The 19,887-nt window shown below is 49.4% G+C and overlaps 1 protein-coding gene across 6 annotated transcripts in view; it reads left to right on the top strand.

Moving 5' to 3' along the window:
- The first annotated feature begins 4,822 nt into the window (after positions 1-4,822).
- AUTS2 (activator of transcription and developmental regulator AUTS2) overlaps positions 4,823-19,887 on the top strand; it is a 1,101,696-nt gene continuing 1,086,631 nt past the window's right edge. For 4 of the 6 annotated variants that reach the window (XM_047714565.1, XM_047714568.1, XM_047714567.1 and 1 more), the window contains exon 1: positions 4,823-6,149. In XM_047714565.1, coding sequence (XP_047570521.1) covers positions 5,841-6,149 — 309 coding nt within the window. In that variant the 5' untranslated portion in view covers positions 4,823-5,840. The remainder of the gene's footprint in view (positions 6,150-19,887) is intronic. The other 2 variants (XM_047714569.1, XM_047714566.1) reach the window with 1 other exon arrangement.

Here is a 19,887-nt window from a genome sequence, read left to right as displayed (position 1 = left end):
AACATAAACCTTAAGCTGCCTTGAGTTAAAAATCAATCTTCCTAATAAATTAAACTCAAATATTATATACTCGTACGTAATATCAAGAAGGATGTATTCATAATTGCCTTGTTGGCAGAGTGCAAAGTGTGAGACTTTAGAGGGATATAAAAATTTAGTAATTTAGAAAATCTGGTACCAAAAATAGCTGTCGCTGCTTGGAATGCTCGGAGTTTAAGTTCAGTCATTGAGCTATAATAGTATCCTCTGACTAGTCAAGGTTGAATGTTCAAGATACAGTTTGAGTATTAATCATCGATTTGAATAAAAGATCGCGCAACTGGAGAGGCTCTTCTGTGTTAAGTATCTTATTCCTGAACACAGATGTAAGTTTTTGCCTTTGTGTTTTCCAGAACCACCTGAGTGTCTTTCCTACTAAGCAAGCAACCTCTTATGGAATTATTTCCTTAGCTTTACTCTTTATCAGCAAGTCTTTCGGCAAAGAATTCACCCAAGCTTTTGCTGATATGAATTATGAGCTCATTCAAAGTGCCCATTTCAAGTTTAAGCTTTATCTTTCATTCTGCATGGTAAGAAATCTGATCATATGCTTTGCTTTATTTGGGTTGACTATACAGTATCCCATCGTGCGTTCACACTGTGGTGTTGTGTGAATAAACGGTAGCTTATTTAACTGTTCTACTGCTGAGGAGCCCTTGGAAAGCATCACTGATCCATGAGAAAATGAGTATTCTATAAATACTGACGTGTATAGGAACAGGACCCTCCACACGTCTACACAGCATGTTACATTTATGAAACATAAGACACAGAGAAGGACGTGCATCATAATGCTACAGCTTGGTGAACTGTCACAAACCAAACACCCATGTTTAACCGGCACCAGCCCAAGAAACAGAACAAGATCAACTCCTCAGAAGCCCTCCTTATGTCCCCTCCCAGTCAGTAGGCCCGTTTCAAGTTAACCGCTGTCCTGATTTCTGATAGCATAAATGAGTTTCGCCTGTTTTCGACAACACATGCTCTGTGTGTCTTGCTTCTTAGTGTCATATTTAAGAGATTCACATATGTAACTGCATTTGGAAGTAGACTGGTCACTCTCAGCGATGTACCGTATTCCATTACATGAATGTATCACCAATCACTGCCCCATTTTACTGCCAATAGATATCTTTTGATACACATTTGACGTTAGTATATTTCTAGGAAAGAAAGTGGTGAGCCATGGAGTGTTCCTATGTTTAACTTGAGTAGATATTGCCAGTATTTCAAAGTAGTTCTACCCTAGACATAGCATTTGGTTTCCTGAGGAATCATTGTGACAAAGGCATTCAGCATAACCACGAAGAGAACAAGTTACCGAGTCACTCAGGCCAAATGAAGCTTACCATGAAAAGCCATGCTACCTAAGCTTGACGTTTCTGTTCTTTTTCCTTTTTTTTTTTTAGATTTTATTTATTTATTTATGTATTTGACAGGGACAGAAGGAGAGAGAGTGAGCAAGCACAGGCAGACAGAGAGGCAGGCAGAGGCAGAGGGAGAAGCAGGTTCCCTGCATAGCAAGGAGCCCGATGTGGGACTCGATCCCAGGACACTGGGATCATGACCTGAGCCGAAGGCAGCCGCTTAACCAACTGAGCCACCCAGGCGTCCCTCTTTTTTCTTTTCAGAGAGAGCGAGTGTGCATGTACATACGTGGAGGGGGAGGGGCAGAGGAGGAGGGAGAGAATCTTCAGCCAGCTCTAGGCTCAGCACAGAGTCAGGCGTGGGGAACCATCTCAAAACCCCGAGGCAGTGACCCGAGCTGAAATCAAGAGTCTGACACTTAACCAACTGAGCTACCCAGGGGGGCCTTTGCTTAACCTCCTTAAGCCTCAGTTTACTCAACTCTTAAATAGGTATAATAAAACCTTTCTCAAAATTCACGAGAATTAAATGAGATATTATAACTTAGAACAGCGCCTGGCACACAGTAAGTACTTAGCTTATGATATGGTGGTTATTAATCATTACAACATTAATAATGTTGCTCTTAGAACATAGATGATATGGAGAATTAGAAACAGATATGGGCTACATAATCCACAAACAATTTTAATTCTCTGATGGGAGAAAATTGAAACTCTGACCCAAAAGGCATTACCAATTCTAGTGAGCATTGCACTTGGACCCTGAAAAAAAAAAAAATCATTTAAACATTATCCCAAAATGCATTTGCAAATTACTCTTGCCAGAGGCAAGGTTCTTGGATGCAGTGAATTACCATCCTTTTTTTTTTTTTTTCCTACCAGACATTACTCTTTAAAGACAGGACTGCCAAGGGCTACTCTGGAAAGTCACTAATATTATACTTTTTATTATATTTGCCAATTTCACACCTTCCTCAACCCAACCCCTAAAGTTGTGAAAAGTGACTGTAACCGGAAGTTAGTTCTTCGTTTTCACTGAAACTTATCAGTACCTAAAACATCTTTTACTTTCCTAAAAACCCTCAAAATGAACCCATGTCCTTCCTTTAAATGACAAAGAACTTGTCTTTTTTGGGTAGCCTTGAACTTGATAAACTTAGCGTGGATTTCAGCAGCTGCTGGGACAGCGTCCTAGAGATTAACACGAAAGTTACAGTCTGTACAGAGGCACTGTGTCAGCGAATTGCTACGGGGGCCGCTAGCTCAGTTATGCTCCGTAGGTAGCTTTGGAGGGTGGCACCATGTTCTTAATAAATTGAATACGATCCCATACATTGGTCACTTTTCTGGAGAAGTAAAGCACACCATTTACTTGAAAAGATATCCTTTGAGAAGGCCAGTGGCAGACCTGAAAGGGAACTTTTTGAACATTTAATTGAAACTCTTTGATTTCCAGATGAGCAAACGAGTCATTTAAGTCTTGCCTAAGGTCAAATGGTCTGTTCCGGGGGAAGGCAGGAAGCCCAGCTTCTTCACAGTGCCTTGGTTGCTCCTCTCTGCTCCAGGAGCTTGGTTCCCACCATCCTCCCCTCCTGCCCATCCCCCACTCTGATTTCAGAAACATCCAGAAAAGGGGGTGCTGGAGTGTGATTTAAGGGAACGACCATCACACGGCCAGAGAGCGCAAGCTGGGGGAGACTTGCCTGCCTCAACCCAAGATCCAAGGAGGACCTTCTCCGTTTTGGGTCCCACCGGGTTCCCAGCACCGAGAACTGTGCCTGGCCCACAGCAGGCCCTCTTCATTGTTAGGTGTAGAAATGAATTAGGGAAACGCCCAGTCCTGGGGATGCAGGGTGTCGGGCCCCGTCCTTTTCCATCTCTCTCCGGCAGTCCCCATAAAACGGGTAGACTGAGTCAAGAGGCGGCACGAGTACAGAGCGTCCAGTCCGGGGCCGGGCCCCGCGAGCAGTTTCACAGGGTCCGCTCGTTCCCTCGTCTTCCTTCCCCCGGACAGGCTCTTGGGGTGCGGGGCGACGGGCCTCAGTCCGTCTGCGCCGGATCCCGGGCGGGGGCAGGCAGCCGGGAGGCCGGGGAGAAAGGGCTGTGGGCGCCTTTCGGGTTACACGGGTCGGGTCCAGGGCCCCGAAAACCGCGCAGCTCTCGCACCCGGAGCGGCCGGTCTCGCGGGTCCACTCTGGCCGCGGTCAGCTCTTCGGCGCGGCCGTCCACGAGCACGGGGGGCAGCGACGGGAAGAGGGACCCCCACCCCAGCCCCCGCAGAGAAAGCCGGCGGCCGCAGGGGCGCGCCGTGCGGGTCCCGCGGGTCTCCTGGGGGTCGGTCCAGGCCCCTGCGGCCCCGCCCCTGCCGCAGGGCGAGGTTCAAGTTCGGCCCGGGGCGCACGGTCCTGCGCCTCCCGCCCCGAAGCCGCCGGCGCGTCCCGGGGCCTCGGTGGAAGGCGTGCAGCGCCCAGAGGTCACCGGGCGCGGGGTCACCCGGTCACGGGTCGGGCCACCACGTGGGAGAAAAGTTTCCAAGTCCGGCCGCGGGGTCTCTCCGTGTCCCCAGCGAGGCCGAGGCCCGCCCTCGGGCACGCGCTCCCCTCTCCGTCGCCTGCGGTCGCGTCCCCTCCCGGGAAGCCCCTCGCGGGTCCCCTCTCCCAAGTCCCTCCGCTCCGCCCCCATCGGTCCGGGACACACACTCCGGGAGCCTCCGCGCCGGCTGCCCCGCGTCCGCGGCGGGGCTGGCGCGAGGGGCCGAGGGACAAGCGTCCCCAGGCGGCCGCGGGGTGCGCGGAGCGGGCAGGGAACAGGGGCCCGCACGTGCCCCCGCGGCAGCCGGCGGGGTCATCTCCGCGGCCTGCAAACCCCCGCGCGCCGAGTCCGCGAGGCCGCAGCTGTCCCCACGCGGGCGGCCCCTCCACGCCCCCCGCCCCCCCCCCCCCCCCGGCGTTCCCCACTCCCCGCTCCCCTCCGCCCCCAGTGCGCAGGCCCGGCCGCCCCAGCGCGCATGCCCTGGGCTCCCGAGCGCGGCCAGCCCCCAGCCTTTTGCTTTCTACACACTCTACAACTGGGGAGGGGGCGGGGGCGGAGGGAGCCCGGCGGGCCACGTGATCCAGCCGGCCGGGGCCGCGGGGGCGGGAGCGCGCGCCGAGTGAGGCGCGGGGAGGGCGGGGGCGCGTGCGCGCGCGCGTGCGGGCGGGCGGGCGCGGGGCTGGGCTGAGGCGGGCGGCGGCGGCGGTGGGCCGGCCGCGGAGGGGGAGGAGCGGGCGCGGAGCGAGGCGGGCGGGCGGGCGGAGGATGGGGCCGTGCCCGGGCTCCCGCTGCAGCCGCCCGGGGACACGCCGCGCACCCTCCGGCTCGGGGCTCTCGCGGCGGCGGCGGCGGCAGCGGCAGCGCTAGCGGCGGCAGCGCGAGCGGCGTCCCCGGCGCTTCTGGCCGCGTTTGCCCTGGGGCTGGGCGAAGAGCGGCGGCGGCGGCGGGCGGCGGCGCCCCGGGGTCCCTCCCGCCGGGGCTTCCTTTCTGCTTTGCTCGTCGACGGACTCGCCTCCTCCCTCCTGCGAGGACGGGCGACCTGGTCTCCGGGACCCGGGACGGATTTTCCTGAGGGGCGGGGGGCGGGGGGCCGCGCCGGGGGCCGCTCCTGCGGCTCGTGCATCCCCTCCGGACCGAGAAGCGAGCCCCACGACTGCCCCGCATCCGCCGCCCTCCTCCCCCACCCCTCCCCGGCTCGCCCAACCCCGCCGCCCGCTCCCCTGTTATGTCCCCTCCCCGGGGGGTCTGGTCCCTCCGCGGGCGCTCGCGAGCCGCGGCCTCCCGTGGCCGCGTCCCCTAAAGGTCCGGGGGCCCGGGACTGAGTTCGCTGCGCGGCGGCGGCGGCGGCGGGGGCGCTCCCGGCGGGGGGGGCGGGTGAAGTTCGCGGCCCCCACTTTCCCGCGACCTTCGCGGTCGCGCTGTCGGGGCGGGGGGCCGGCGTGCCCCGGGGGCGGGCGCGCGGCGGGGCATGGCCGCGGGGAGGGCCCCGCGGAGCTGCCGCGGCCCCTGATCAAAGCGTCCCGCTATCCTGATTTATCGCCCGCCCGGGAGTTATTTTTCCGCCTCCGGAGCAGACCCGTGCGTTCGGCCATTACTTTGCTCGGCGGCTCGCGGGCGTCTCCGACCCGCGCGGCCGCGGGGAGCCCCGCACTCGGGCTGCTCGCCGCTCGCCCTCGCCCGCGTCCCCCCTCCCTCTCCCCGCCCCTTCCCCCTTCCCTTTCTCCTCGCTTTCTTCCCCTCTCCGCCGTCTTTCGGCCGCCGTCTCCCCCGCGCCCTGTTCGGGGCGGAGGGAAGCCGAGGCGGGGGAGGGAGGGGTCGGTGTCAATTTTTTTGTGCGGCCGCGGCCGGAGCCTGTGGCGGGCGGGCGGCAAGCGGGGGGGACCCCGGCGCGGCGGAGCCATGGATGGCCCGGCGCGGGGCCATGGACTCCGCAAGAAGCGGCGGTCGCGGTCGCAGCGAGACCGGGAGAGGCGCTCCCGGGGCGGGCTGGGGGCCGGCGCGGCCGGCGGCGGCGGGGCCGGCCGGACCCGGGCGCCCTCGCTCGCCTCGTCGTCGGGCTCCGACAAGGAAGACAATGGGAAGCCCCCGTCCTCCGCCCCGTCCCGGCCCCGGCCCCCGCGGAGGAAGCGCAGGGAGTCCACCTCGGCCGAAGAGGACATCATCGATGGATTTGCCATGACCAGCTTTGTCACTTTTGAAGCGCTGGAGGTAAGGGGACCCCCTCCCCCGCGGGCTGCCTTTATGCACGACCCCCCTGGGCTGCGCCCGGCTCCGCTGCCCCCCCCCCCCCCCCGCGCCGCGCTCCGCTCCGTCTGTCTGTCTGTCTGTCTGGGCCGAGGGCTCATTGTTGGGGGGGCGGGGGGCGCGGGCGGACGGGCTGCGGGAGGGAATCGCGGAGCCGTGCCTGGTCTCCTCGTCCTCGCTCGCCTCCCCCCTGCGCCCCCTCCCCGCGCCCCCTCCCCGGCGGATGGGCAGGCGGAACGGGGTTCGGGCACCACAACAATGCGCCCCCTCCACGGAGAGCTCTGCCCCTACTCCTTCCTCCTCGCCCTCCCCAATCATGGCTTCTTGGCTGGTGGAAGTCTCCTGGCTGGGTTCGGGGCGCCTGCGGACGGTTCTGTGTGTGCTTTCTCCGGAGCCATACGTCCGTGCGCGCGTGTGTCCGCCCGGTGCACACCTTTCCTGCTCCGGTGTCCTCCGGACTGGGCACGGATGGGGTTTGGGGTTCCCTTGCCCCCCCCTCTCCTGCTCCTTTTTTTTTTTTTTTTTTTTTTTTTTTTCCCTTTTTGGTGAAGCTGGGGAAGGGGGCGTTTTCTCTCGGCTGGGAGAAAGGAGGGAGGAGGGGAGAGAGGCGAGGAGAGGCTGGAATATCCCTGTGTTCCGTGGGGGGCTCAGTTGCAGAAAGGGTTAATTATATCCTCGAGACACAGAGGCGTGTGTGTGTGTGTGTGTGTGTGTGTGTGTGTACATGAGCAGTTTGGTTAAAGGACAGAAAAAGGTACACCAGGGAGGACTAGTGGGAGGAAAGAAGAAAATCCTGGCTGCTGTCTGAAGGGCTTGTCACCCAATTGTCCCTCTCCCTCTCCTTTTTTTGTGTTTTCTTTTCTTTTTCTTTCTGATTGGCTTTGTGTGTGTGTGTGTGTGTGTGTGTGTGTCTTTATTCCTTGGGCACCTGCAGCGTTCATTTCCAAATGCACATTTTCCTGCCAGCCACCCGCTCCTGGGGGGTCGGGGGGTGGGGGGAGACTGTCCAGGGGCCTGGGGCAGACCGCACTTACCTGGAGGGATCAGATCTGCTGCTGGCCTCCGTCACTGGCCTCTACAGATGCAGCCCCCTCCCCCCCAACCTCCCTGTCCCCACCCCCACCACACCACGCACACAGAAGGCTTTGAGATTCTGCAGAGTTAGTCCCCCTTTCTGAAGCACAAAACCCAGACAGGAGTTGGTTTCCAGTCTTTCATGCACCTGATGCGGTGGTTTGAGGTTCCTGAAGGAAACTTTTCCCTTTCCCCTGGGTTTTTTGGGCTGTTATTATGGTATTGTTAGAGACGGTCATATGTGAGCTTTGTTAATGACAGCTTACATCTCACATGCAGGAAGCGTACAGGTTGAGATCGCAGGGTCTGCATGCGTATGGTGTCAGGTTTAAATATTTTTTAAAAAAGAAGCCTTCCTGTCAGGGCTGTCCTTTTCTGTTTGAACTGCTTTTTGGTTGGGCTGCTGGTGGTGATGGCAGTGCACGGTGGCCAGTGGTTGGGGAGGAAAGGAGGTTGGTGCTGGTGGTATTGGTGGCCATCGGTTTTGATGTCAGTGATTGAATCAGTTACCCGTTGGTTCTGGAACTGGTGATTTATTGGCTAAAATGGATCTTACGCGATTATTTTGAATGTTGAGGCTCACCACTTATTAGGATAATTCTGACTGTGGCTTTAACTTTGCCAAGGTGGGAGGGTACTGTTCAGTGGGACCTCTCTCTCTCTCTCTCTCTCTCTCTGTTTCTCTCTATTTGTTTCTCTTTCTCCCTTTGAAATAGGAATCGAAATGGCAGCATGTGTCCTGATAGGAAATGCTGCCTCGTCTGTGGTTGGTTTAGGACATTCTGTTTAAGAGCTGGTTACAAGTGGTTCTGCTTTCTGCGTGGTTTTCTGGGTGGCCGTGTGGCCCCTCGCGGTAAGTAAGTAAGAGGGGCCTGCAGTTTTCCCATGAACACTTTGAAGGCCAAGTAGAGGTGGGTAATGACTTATGCAGTTGGTTTTTTATTGTTTCTACTTTTAATAAGTAGATATTTGACTGGGGTTGAGAGGTACACATCTGTGCATTTAGCTTTTGAGAGAAAATGTGCCCATTCTGGTTTTGGGGGGGTTTACAAAAAAAATTCAATTTTTAGAAAAGAGCACGTTTAGAGTGTAGTGTTAATAACATACCTTTCCTTGCTGTGGTTATTTTTTCTGCTACTTTTCCCAGATTCAAAACGCAGGTTACTTTGGTTAGCGGAATGCTGTGCTACCTTCATATTTAAGTATCATCTGCATATCTGTATGTAGGCCTAAAAGGTCTAACTTTTTAAAAAGTTTCCTTAAAACTTCACAGAAACATTTAAACACACACAAAAGTAGAGAGAGCACTTTAATAAACTCTGAAATCCCCAACACGCAGGTTCAACAACTGCCAGCTCCTGTCTCCTCTCGTTCCATCCGTATCCCACCTGCTCCCCCCTCCCAGACGGGATGTGAGAAATAAGTAAATATTTCTATATGTATCTCTAAATGGTAATGACTCGCAAAGAAAACCCACCAGAAACTCAACAGTACCGTGATCACACCTAAATAAATTAACAGCAGTCCCCCGATAATCTCAGCTGTCCTGTCAGTGTTCACATTGAAGAGGCCTGGCTTTTTAGGAACGATATAAATAAACTTTTCATATTAAAAACACGCTGTGGGGAATAAAAAATCATCCTGTATGTCTGGTTCGGTGGGAAAGATGGGTCCGTGTGCTGCTGTTGGGGGGGCAGACATGTGTGTGTAGCGATCGTGGAAACCTCTGGTGTCTCACTGTTGCCGGTTGACAAGATTTACTAAACTATCACCACGAAATATGAGGATTTATTGGGAAATGGGCACGTAAACTATGAACTTGGACAGAAATATATGTTAATGGCGTGCTTATAAATGTTAGGAATTATTATAGATGCCAGGAGTTACCATAAGTACCTAATATGTTTTTGTGCCTTGTGTTTAGACGTGAAGTCAGTCGTCACCACGCATCATCAAGGCTGCTGCTAGTGTGGTGTGATAAGAAACCAGAAATCTTGGCTTGCACAGCTGGGCTCTTGGCCTCTGCTGGTTCGGAGCGGTAGCTGGCAGACTCTGGAGTTGCGCACTTAGAGTGTTAACGGACTCATTGTTTGACCCCATGATTTTGTCCTGAGTCGCTGATTGTGACTCCCCTTTTAAAGAAGGGGCTCCTAGGTCGTGGTGATGTGTACTGATAAAAACTGTGGTTCCACTAATACTGCAGTAAAAGCAAGAACCTTGCCCGGTGAGAACCTGCATTTGTAAGCTGATTATTTTCAGTATCGTTTGGTTTTTATTTAAGATGATCAAAGCTGGAGGAGAAGTCCCACGCTTTATAGGTAGGGAAACTGGCTGAGGTAGTTTCATATTCTGCAGGGACACTTGTCTCAAGTAATTGTGCCCTGAAGTTCAAGTATATGATTGTGAAGAGTCTCACGAGAGGAGATGAGAGGGTAGGTGAGGAGGCTAAAGTTGAACGTGGTGTTCTTTTCATTACGCATTTGAGAAGCACATTTACCGTTTGGCTAAGATACTGTTTATTTGAATATACTTTGAATGGTAGGAGGAAAGCGAGTGTCCCCAGATACCATGCCTCATTTTTTTTTTTTTTAATGCCTTCCAGCCAGTGAAGTATAAATGGAAATGTTGGGGTTCTAGTACTGTTTGTACCCTGATGTGCCAGATAATGCTGCCTTTCTGTTCTCATTAGGGTGTCTTTCTGCGTAGTCTTGATTAGGAAGACACGGGAACACCATGGCTGAAAATTTCACTTTGCAAATCCATCATTTCCTCTTCCTGTTACACACTGGGTTTAAGGGTAGCCTCTTCTGTTCGGCGGACCAAGGGAAGCAGAGATCAAGTTGGTGGGATTAGTAGACAGGAAGCCAGTTGGAGCTTTGCAGGCTTGTGAAAATGAAGGAGGACTGATTTCTGGTGGTTGGAGGATCAAACCGAGACTTCCATGTGGTCTTTATTTCCCAGTTGTTCCAGGGCTTACCTGCACATCAGCAGCATGAATAAGCTGTGCGGAATTGGGTGTACTTAGGGCATACCGTCATTTACTGGGGTCGAATCTCACTTTCGGTTGTTTAAAAAACATTAGTCATGTTCCTTGTATCAGCACATGTTTGTGGAGTGCCTAGACAGAGTGGAAAGAAAGCTAAAATTATGTGGCATCTTGAAGGAGTGTGTAGTTGATAAAGTAAGTCCAGCGCCTATTAAATGATTTTGAATGTCTAGTGAGTGCAGTGAGCCTTCAGAGAAGGAGTAGTGAGATGCGTGGAGCGTTTGGGAGGGCTTCTGAGTGAAAAGGGGGCCTCGGAAGTTGAAGAGGTTTGGATAGATGGGACGCGGGGGGTGGGGAGAGCAGTCCAAGGAGGGGGGATCCTGAGGAAGCACAGGGTTGAGAAGGTGCTAATTGATCAGGGCTTGGGGGCAAGGAAGGGCTGGTAGAAATGAGTTAACAGAATTGTGTCAGCGGACTCCTGTGCAGACCCATGTTCCAGGCTTGGCCCTCCAAACTAGTTGACAACTTGGGGAGATTACTTTCTAGAAGCGCAATTTTCTTCATCCCTTCGTTGAGAGGTTTAGACTAATTTTAGAACAAAGGTACCCAAGATGGAAGGGGAGCTAGCTAGCTCTGCTGGATGTTCCTAAGTTGTGTTCCAGATCAAAAAAATGTGATCTGTCCTCAAGTAGTTTTGGAACTTGAGGGGGAAGACAAAATTAAATGGGTGTCTTGTTCTGCCAGAATTAAAAGTCTTTTTATTATGCAGACGTGAATTTTGAATATCAGAGAAGGCAGTGCTATGTGCCTTATTCCTAAACTTACTTGACCACAGGGCACTCTTGTTCTTGGCATGGTAACCCGTAATCCAATATGGGGAATGCCGGGGAAGATCTCCAGGGTCCCTTCCAGATCTTGGAACTTGGTGTCTAGGGTGAGTGGGCTGGTGATGGGCGATTGGGCATAGAAGTTTGGGGTTGGAGTGGAGGATGCTACTTACGTGGGCGCTAAGGGGAAGGGGAGATGTAAATAGTGACGACTGGTCCATGACTTCTGCTGCTCCCCTGTCCTGCCTGGTGCCAGTTCTTTCATCGATTGTTAGCACCCCAGCATGAGGTGAGTGTCGGTGAGTGACTCTCATTAGTAGCAGACCCCATGCAGTAGTTCTGATGCCACCAAGCTGCCCTCCGGCCAGTGTGTTTTATTTTCTCTTGGTCCCTTCTGGCTTCCTGTACGGCTGCTTTTACTACGCTGGCAAAGACGGTTGGATGGCGAAGGAGGTTGACAGTGACGTTAAAATAAAGGTTTCAAATTATTTGCCTTTTGCTCGCTTATGTATGAACTGGTCAGAACCCTTCTGCTGTTACACAGCCAGGGAAAGCTGTAGAGATCTGTTTTCGGTGCATTTTTTTCACGTTCTATCTTAGGAAGTTTGGGATGGCACTATGGAGTAAATGGGTCACTTCCAGCATTTCGCTTCTGAAAGTGTGCAGAGCCCTAGGATCTGAGGGTTTTCTGAGTGGCGAGGAAGTTTTCATAAAAGGAAGAGTGGGAATCGTTCTTGGTTATGAATTCAGGTATTTTGCTGTAGGTGGTGAATTTGAGTATTTGTACGAGGCAGAACCTCAGTTCAGGTGTGTTTATGTGAGAGGAGGTTGAAGATTGTGACATGATGGTTCCGTGCGATTTGTGTTACTTGTTGAGATTGACTCTTTCGCTGCTTTTTTAGAAGTGGGGTGGGTTATAAATGAATCCATAAATTTAAAAAAGTGAATCACAAAGTTAGTGATTAGCCTTTGATCCTCTGATGGTGTTCTCTTGAAAAGGGGTTAAAGAAGCCCTGAGCATTCACCAGGGCCACTGAGGGTGATAAAGTTCCTGTACTTCCATACGGCAGTACCGTGTATTGTGAGAAGTAAATGGCGATTATTTAGTGTGAGAGAATGTTAGGATTAGGTACGTCCCCAAACAGAAAATTATAGTTGAGGCCAGCTGTTAAGGAATAATTTAGGTCCCAGAGGCTCCTGGCTTTGGAAGCTGTAGTGTTTCTTGATGGGAGGGGTGTGTGTGTGTGTGTGTGTGTGTGTGTGTGTGTGTCTCCTCACATGCAGAGGGTGGTGGAGGGTTAGTGGTTTTACATTTTATTTTACCCCCATGGTACGATTAGTCAAATACACTAAATGTAGCCTAATTATGTGACGGTGCCTCATGCTAGTTTTTTTTTTTCTCCTCAAGAAATAGCAGTTTTTTTCAGGGTTAGGATTGAACGTAATATCCTATAAATATAGGAAAAAGAACTTGGTAATGGGATAGCAGCTGTTCATTTGAGGAAGTTCTGGGAAAAAATGAGGTAGATTTTGACATGGAGATTTGAAGACTCTCAGGTAATTGAAGTTTGGAAGAGCGAGATGGGAATTAATTTGGTGAAACCCAAGACGGGGAGAGGATCAGAAACAATTTAGGGACACTGTTAGCTGGGTCAGAACTGTTTTTCTTATATAATCTGTACCTGTTCCCTGACTAGATGCTTGCAGATCTCTTTTCCCCTTGGAAGAGGGGCATAGAATTTTAAGGCTGGTGGGACCCTGAGTTTGTCTTTGTTCTTCCAGGTCTGAGCTGTGTTCTTCCTTCATTTTTTTTCTAACAAGCCTTCAGGGTAGGGGGATGTGGTCCGTAAGTTATCATTGTAAGGTCATTGAGAATAGGTCCTCTTTACGCTGTTAGTAACGAGGAGGGGGGAGAGTGGGTTTCATATAGTCTGAGGGTCTTTGCTTGCTTAGGAGGAGACTAGACAAGTGTGCGCTTCTGGGGCTCAGTCATCTTTAGGTCTCTGGTTCCATCCTTTGGAAGGTGACCCGGACCCTGAAAGCATGTGTCTTGCTGCTTTTCTAGGCAGGTGTTTGCTTCACAGATTTGCGTGGATAGCGTTCTCGTCGTGGGATCTGTTAGGTACTGTACCTGCCCGCTGCTTGCCTCCCTCCTTCCTTCCCTCCCTCTCTCCACCCCTCCCTCCCAACTTCCCTTCCTTCTCTCTTTTCCCTCTACTGAGGTAGAACTATCAATTATAAATGCAGTTGCTAAAAGCTAATGGTTTTAGGAAGTTGTAGATGAAAGGTGGAAACTTCAAATTTCTACAGTTTTATTATTTGAGATTCACCTGTCTGAAGGACTCTGATGTGAGGGTAAATTGCTTGCCACGGTTTTCTGGGCCGTTACAGCTCATCATTATGCTTTCTCATTCATACTGAACTCCGGTTAGAGTTTGCCTGAGCAAACACAAGTAACCGACTTGTACGTACAAATATATTTTTAAAGACTCGACTGTCATTTTGGCTTGCCTCTGTACCTCCTGGTGTCATGTCTCCTTGGTGCCTTTATTAAGAGTCTTGGAAAGCCCAAGGGCAGTAAAATGGAGTCATGAGAAAAGAAGGGAAAAGCCCACAGTTTGTAAGTAATAAAAAATGGCTAATGCAGGTTGGGATTCAGTTGTGGCAGAAAGCCTTAAAATTGCAGATACTTTGTGATTGGTGTTAACTGAGGCATTTTGAGATGACCCGGGCTAGATACGGAAGCACAGCCTGTGAAGACGGATTGTGACTCTTGGTTATATGGGTGAAAGCTGATACTTTTTCAGTGGCAGGGATGTCTGAATCTGGGTGAGGGTTTAAGTCAATGCCAGGGTCAAATTGTGATGGTACCTGAGGGAGGGCATCATCCTCGTCCACCCCCACACCCGCCTGCCACCGCTGCGCACCAACCTCCCGACCTCATTTTAGGTTTCTGCCACGTTTCCGACGGCAGTGATGTTCTAGAACCCGGAGAGAGACGTTAAGAGTCCAGTATTGCAGTTACCCCTTGATAGTTACACCAAAGTAGACATTTTTGGGTTGTTTGCTAGGGTCCCTGCTCACTTATGCTTGATGGCTAAAGGTTGCTGGCTAAAGGTGGTTCAGTGAATATTTTTCTTTCGTTAAAAACTGAGTAAGAAAAGACATAAGGAAGAATGAGGACGTACGCGAAGCCGTGGCCCGGGATCAGCTTCTCACTTGTTTGCAGGCCATGTGCGAGGTGCGCCGGCGTCCTGCCTGTTCTCTGGGTGCTGCATGGACGAAAATAACGAAGGGCCCAGATTGCGCGGTTCTAAGAAATGATTTTGTATCGTTAAAGTGAAATTAGACTTTCACTGGGGCAAAAGGGCAGACAGGTGTTTGCCATTGTGCACTGCTGCATATTGCAAAGTTGGCTCCTTGCTCAGTGCTCCTGGGGATTTGATTACGTGTCAGAATCGCATTTTGGGATGAATAGGCAGAGCTACCTCTTTGGGAGGTGTTATCCTAGAGTTAGGACCTCAGCGTCTTTCAGAGCAGCCTCTTAATCCATTTCACCCCAGCCATTGTTGGCTGATGTCCTTTCCAAGCCGGAGTGGCATTAGAGGCACAGATGTTGTCTTTAGTGATGTAGTTCTACCTCTCATTTTGCAAATGAAAACACAGCCCAGGGGGTGATTGACCTGCTCTAGATCACCCTGGGAGTTGCTGCTCTCACCGTGACCCAGTGAGACTAGGAGACTGCTTCTGCTTTGTAGCTGGATTCCCAAGGACTGGGAACCTAAGAAGGAGGTTTCATAAAAGCAAAAATAATAATGCAAGTGAGGATGAATGCCCATGATTATAAAGCTTTCTGTCTTTTTCTGAGAAATTTTCTGATTATTACTCAGTATCAGGAACCTTCTAAAAGCGTTCTGCTTTCCCCCAGTGTATCACCTTGTCATTCATTGGCCTTTGTCTGTGGGCACATTAGTCTTTTCTAAATATCCCGCCCCCCATAATGAGGATGTAGATGAAAAAGTAAATATTAGAATGATGGTATGAGGGTTTCTCATTTTTGAATGTCCAGTGGAAAGATGCAGTAGTTATTTGGGCATAAGATGAACGTAATATGGGTCACTTAAAATGTTAACATGCTGTATGTGGACATAGTATTTTCTGTGGTAACGCAAAGGAACTCAGAGCCGCTTAATGGCATTGCTAGCAGAATATTTGACGTGAACTTAGGAGTATAGTTGAATTAAAGTCCCAACCAAACTTTTCTTCTGAAGAAGAAAGACTCAAAATATATATTTTTAAAGATTTTATTTATTTATTCTACAAAGAGAGAGAGATCACAAGTAGGCAGAGAGGCAGGCAGAGAGAGAAGGGGAAGCAGGCTCCCCGCTGAGCAGAGAGCCCGATGCAGGACTCGATCCCAGGACCCTGAGATCATGACCTGAGCCAAAGGCAGCGGCTTAACCCACCGAGCCACCCAGGCGCCCCGAAAGACTCAAAATATTAAATGCATGTGACGTGTTGGCTAAGGCATCTCGTCTGTTTATTGCTGAACCAGAAAATTTATAACAACTGTTTGCCACGTGTATATATTATGGCCATTCATATAATGAAAAGAAGTTTTCATGAGATTGTAATAACATACCAAGATGGATGTAATTAAAACAGAAGCAGATTGACACCCCGAATTAAATGCAAACCATAAACCAGGGTACCTGAGCATCGCGCCTCACATATTTGCCGAAGGGGGCAGTCAGCCAAATATGCAAATAAAAAGACATTGATGAATTTCCTGGGTGTGTGTGTGGTTGCAGAGAACCCAACTATTTTATTAATCTTTTATCAAGCATTGTGTAGGTTTGCAGCAGCAATGGCGTGTATTAATTTGGCAGACCAAATAGCTTAGGCCCAGAAAGTAGGAAATAATAAGGAGACATGATTGATACACTGCTATAAATAACACGCGACTGACAGAGGGGCTGTGTAATCTTTAGATCTGTGCTCGGTGTCATTAATGGAGTTGTTAAACCAGGATGTTTGGGTTGAACTTCAGTCAGGGAAGCTGCCTCCCATTTAAAATCAGACCTACCTATCTCTAGCTACATTCTGAACTGGTATGTTAACAAAATTGGTGTAAGTCGAATTTTTATAAATTGGATCAAATGTGCCAAGGGAATCTTACTGTGAAAAAGATGAGTCTTTTTTTTTTTTTTTTTTAAAGACATCAAGTAGGGTACCCCTCTCTGCAGGGAAGCTGGGATGTTGGGAGAGGGGGTCTCTGGAGAGGGGCTTTGCTTTCCTTGCGACACTTTTTCTGCATGTGTTCCCTCTGTTCCTGGAAGAAAGTGAGTGTGAGATTTGCATTTTCTGTTCAGGTTTCGTACCTCACTTGGTCGGTGCTTCCAGGAATAATTGGTGGTGATTTGAATAAGCCCGCATCATTCTGATTTCAGAGGGCGGTTTTCAAGTGCATGCTAAGGAGGGCTTGCGGCTATGAATACAGAGTACGATTTTCCTATCTGTTCCTTGGGGAAGTCCAGGCATGTCATAACCGCTTCAGAGTCATGATTGTATAAAAACACCGTACCTATAATTTTTCGATATGACAGTTCAGTTTTAAAATTGTAAAGATGCCAAGTGCAAGGCTGTATTGTTATTAGGGAAGTCGGTGACATCTGTTCTGTCTTGTTAACCAGGGGAGGAAAAATGCTTTAATCAAAACATCTAATTACACCCTCTCAACTGATGAAAGATCTTTTGCTAAATTTTTGAAATTGGCCTTAATGGAAGAAGCTGGCCTGTACAGGGACTATTAAGTAAATTTACGCTTTGCATTTTGGAAAACTCTTATCCTTCACCATGGTGACATAGGATGTGTTCATTTTGTCACATTGGTCTTCTACTGTGGTTGGAAATAGATATTTTCAGAAGTTGTTTAAGCCAGCATGAAGTTTTTGTGTGTGTCTTCCGTCTCACGCCCATAGGGTATGAGGCCCCAGAGGGAGTTCCTATGTGCAGACGTGAGCCTGGGAGGAGATGTGGTGGCTGAGAGCCACTGGGGGTGGGGGCGTGAGCAAATGACAATTACAGGTGAGAGGCAGGGGGGTAATTCAGCCTCTGTTCTGAGAGGTGCGATTTCACACCCGAATGTGGAAACCTGCTGTGTTAGACAGTTGTGTTGTTTTAAAACTTGTTTTATTAGTCTAATATAGAACTGGACCAGATTGTTCCAGGTCACTTTTTGTCGAAGGATCCTAACTGTTTTTAAATATTGATTCCAGAAGCATCTCCTGTGTTTAAGAGTAGTTTCATACAATATTTGAAAATACCAGTAAGTGTTTGGCTCAGCCTATCTACACCGCTCCTAGCTCCGTTGATCACTTCTTAAAAAATGACAGTGTGCCTTGCTTTTTCAAGTCGGTCATATTCAGAACCTACCCAATAAAGCCATCCTCTTATCTGTATTTCAGTGCACAGTTAATTTTATCTGCAGCTGTTTTGTTCCCAGATGATGATGATGATGATAACATTTATTGATAGTCTGTATGTGGGATATGGATTAGGTCAGAGAAATGCCTTATGTCTTAGCTTTGAGAATATTTCATTATTTTTAAATGATTTTCCCATGGTTTGAGATCTCGGGGCCAGCCTGAAGAAGTTTCTGAAGCATTGACTATGACACCGTGTACTCTATTTTATTTGGGATCTGTTGGGAAGCTCAAGGGCTTTTAATTTTCCCTGGGTCTGGGTCTGTTATATCCTCCATCAGGGCTTATTGTGTGTCACTTGCGAGTGTGACTGGAACCTTGGAAAAGAGAGCCAGAGTTTTCCCCTAAATTCCTGATACATTGTTTTATTTTCCCCTGTTCTCTACCTTTCGCCTCTGTACTTTGCCTGTTTGTGTCATTCTTGGGATATTTGAAGCTCTCAGGATTGTTGCTCTCATCACTCAATAATCCACGCATAGTGCTGTTTACAGCTAACCTATTCATAAAAAATTCCACGAAAAGACATTTTTGAAAAGAGAACCTCTGTTTACTGAGCGTTTACCCTGGGCCAGGCATTGTGCTCAGAATTTTGCATTCATTATCTCTTTGGAGCTACCTCGTGGGGGAAAAAGAAAGAAAGAGAAAGAGAGAGAGAGAGAGAAAGATGTCCCTATTTTACAGTCGAAGACACTGGAGCGTGGAGAGGTGAGGTCCGCTGCCCGGCGTCCGTCCGGGAGAGAGGCGGGCAGCACTGCGGTGTGTCCTGACCTGAAGGCTTGCGCCCCTCGCCCCTTTCTACCCTTCGTTTTACGACAGGTTCATTTTGAGAGAGAAAGTTCTAGATGCGTCGCTGGTAGACCACGTTTGTTCCTTGCTGCTGAAACTTGTCTTGGTTATGAAGGATTTTTCTAGATGTGATTATAGGAGTTAGGGAGGGGAGAGTACCTCACCATTTGGGGGGAAATTATTTTCTTTTTAAGGGCGGCAGCTCACAGTAGGTGATGGCACCTGCAAGTATATTTGTTATTGGGTTGTTTGTTTGCTTTTTCCTTTCCCTCTCTTTCTCTCTCCCTTTCACTGTCGATCCCTGTATTAAAATCTGAGCTTTTCCCGGGTCACATTGCTCAGGTAGATTTTAAGCCTTTGTCCAAGGCCTGGGCTCAGGCTCCCAGTGTCGAGGATGACTGTGTGCCAGTCCTTACACTAAGTCCTTCCGTGTACTTAGCTGATTTCGTACCACAGCCCCCTGAAGCAGAAGGGTAAAATTGGAGAAGGCACTGGCACCCTCTCAACAGGTTACTGTGGGCATAGGCTTGTTTTCTACTATAGATTCCTGAGTCTTCTGTCTTGTCTGGTTTTCTTTATTCTAGGGAGTCACTTCTGTTTATTCTAGGAAGTAACTTCTCTTGGCAGTAAAACAGACCTTACTGCTAGGTTTGGTTTTTTTTTTTTTTTTTTTTTTAAACTAATAGGTGCTGTATTCTTCCTGATGGAAAACCATATGAAATAGTTCTTTACACTTCTTGATATCTGTATCTTGAAGATACCTGGTGACAAATAGAGCATTATTTCCTCTGTCATTGTTTCCTGTCGTTATTCTGAGCACATTTGCAAGTCGTTCTCCCCCATTCCCCATTCTACCCTGTAGAGGTTTGTTTATGCTACAAAGAGTATGCTAATGAACGTGACTGTTAGATTTGCTTCTTGTGGAAATCCCAGCTGTGATTAGACTACTGTACATCCTTGTAAAGCCCCCTCCTCCCCCCTGGGCCAAGATGGGCCTCCAAGTTCATGCTCTAGGACTTCAGGATTTGGACCTGGCTGATGACCATCCCTTGAGGAGTAGTGAAAACACACACACACACACACACACACACACACACACTCTAATTGGGCTTTAAATTTCACGAGATTTCTTGGTGAATATGAAGATCGGTCAAGTTAAACATTTCTCTAAACAGTCTCATTTTTTGAAGACAGGAGGCAATTTTTTTTTTCTTGGAACCATCATGCTCTGAGACATGCAGTATTGCCTCTCTCCCAGCTGCTTGAGGGAGCACAAGTTATCCTTTTGCACATCCAAAATGGAAATACAGTACATTTCAGTTTTCAGCCCAGTTTGTGATTATAGGGGAGACCTAAGTCAAAGCATGTCTTTTAGAATTTGACTATAAAAACCTGGTGTAATGGGAACCATACCTTCAAGTCCAGGTTTTAAAAGTGATCTCTTACACCTGAATTTTATATATTTGTAAAATATGAGTTCTGTATTACCTTTAGGGCCTGTCTCAAATTATGAACACTCATGTAGGAATTGTGTCTTTTTTTCC

The sequence above is a fragment of the Lutra lutra genome, chromosome 18 (genome assembly GCF_902655055.1).
Source record: "Lutra lutra chromosome 18, mLutLut1.2, whole genome shotgun sequence".
Classification (NCBI taxonomy): domain Eukaryota; kingdom Metazoa; phylum Chordata; class Mammalia; order Carnivora; family Mustelidae; genus Lutra; species Lutra lutra.
Note: the sequence above shows the minus strand (reverse complement) of the source record. Positions and strands in the feature narration are given on the sequence as shown.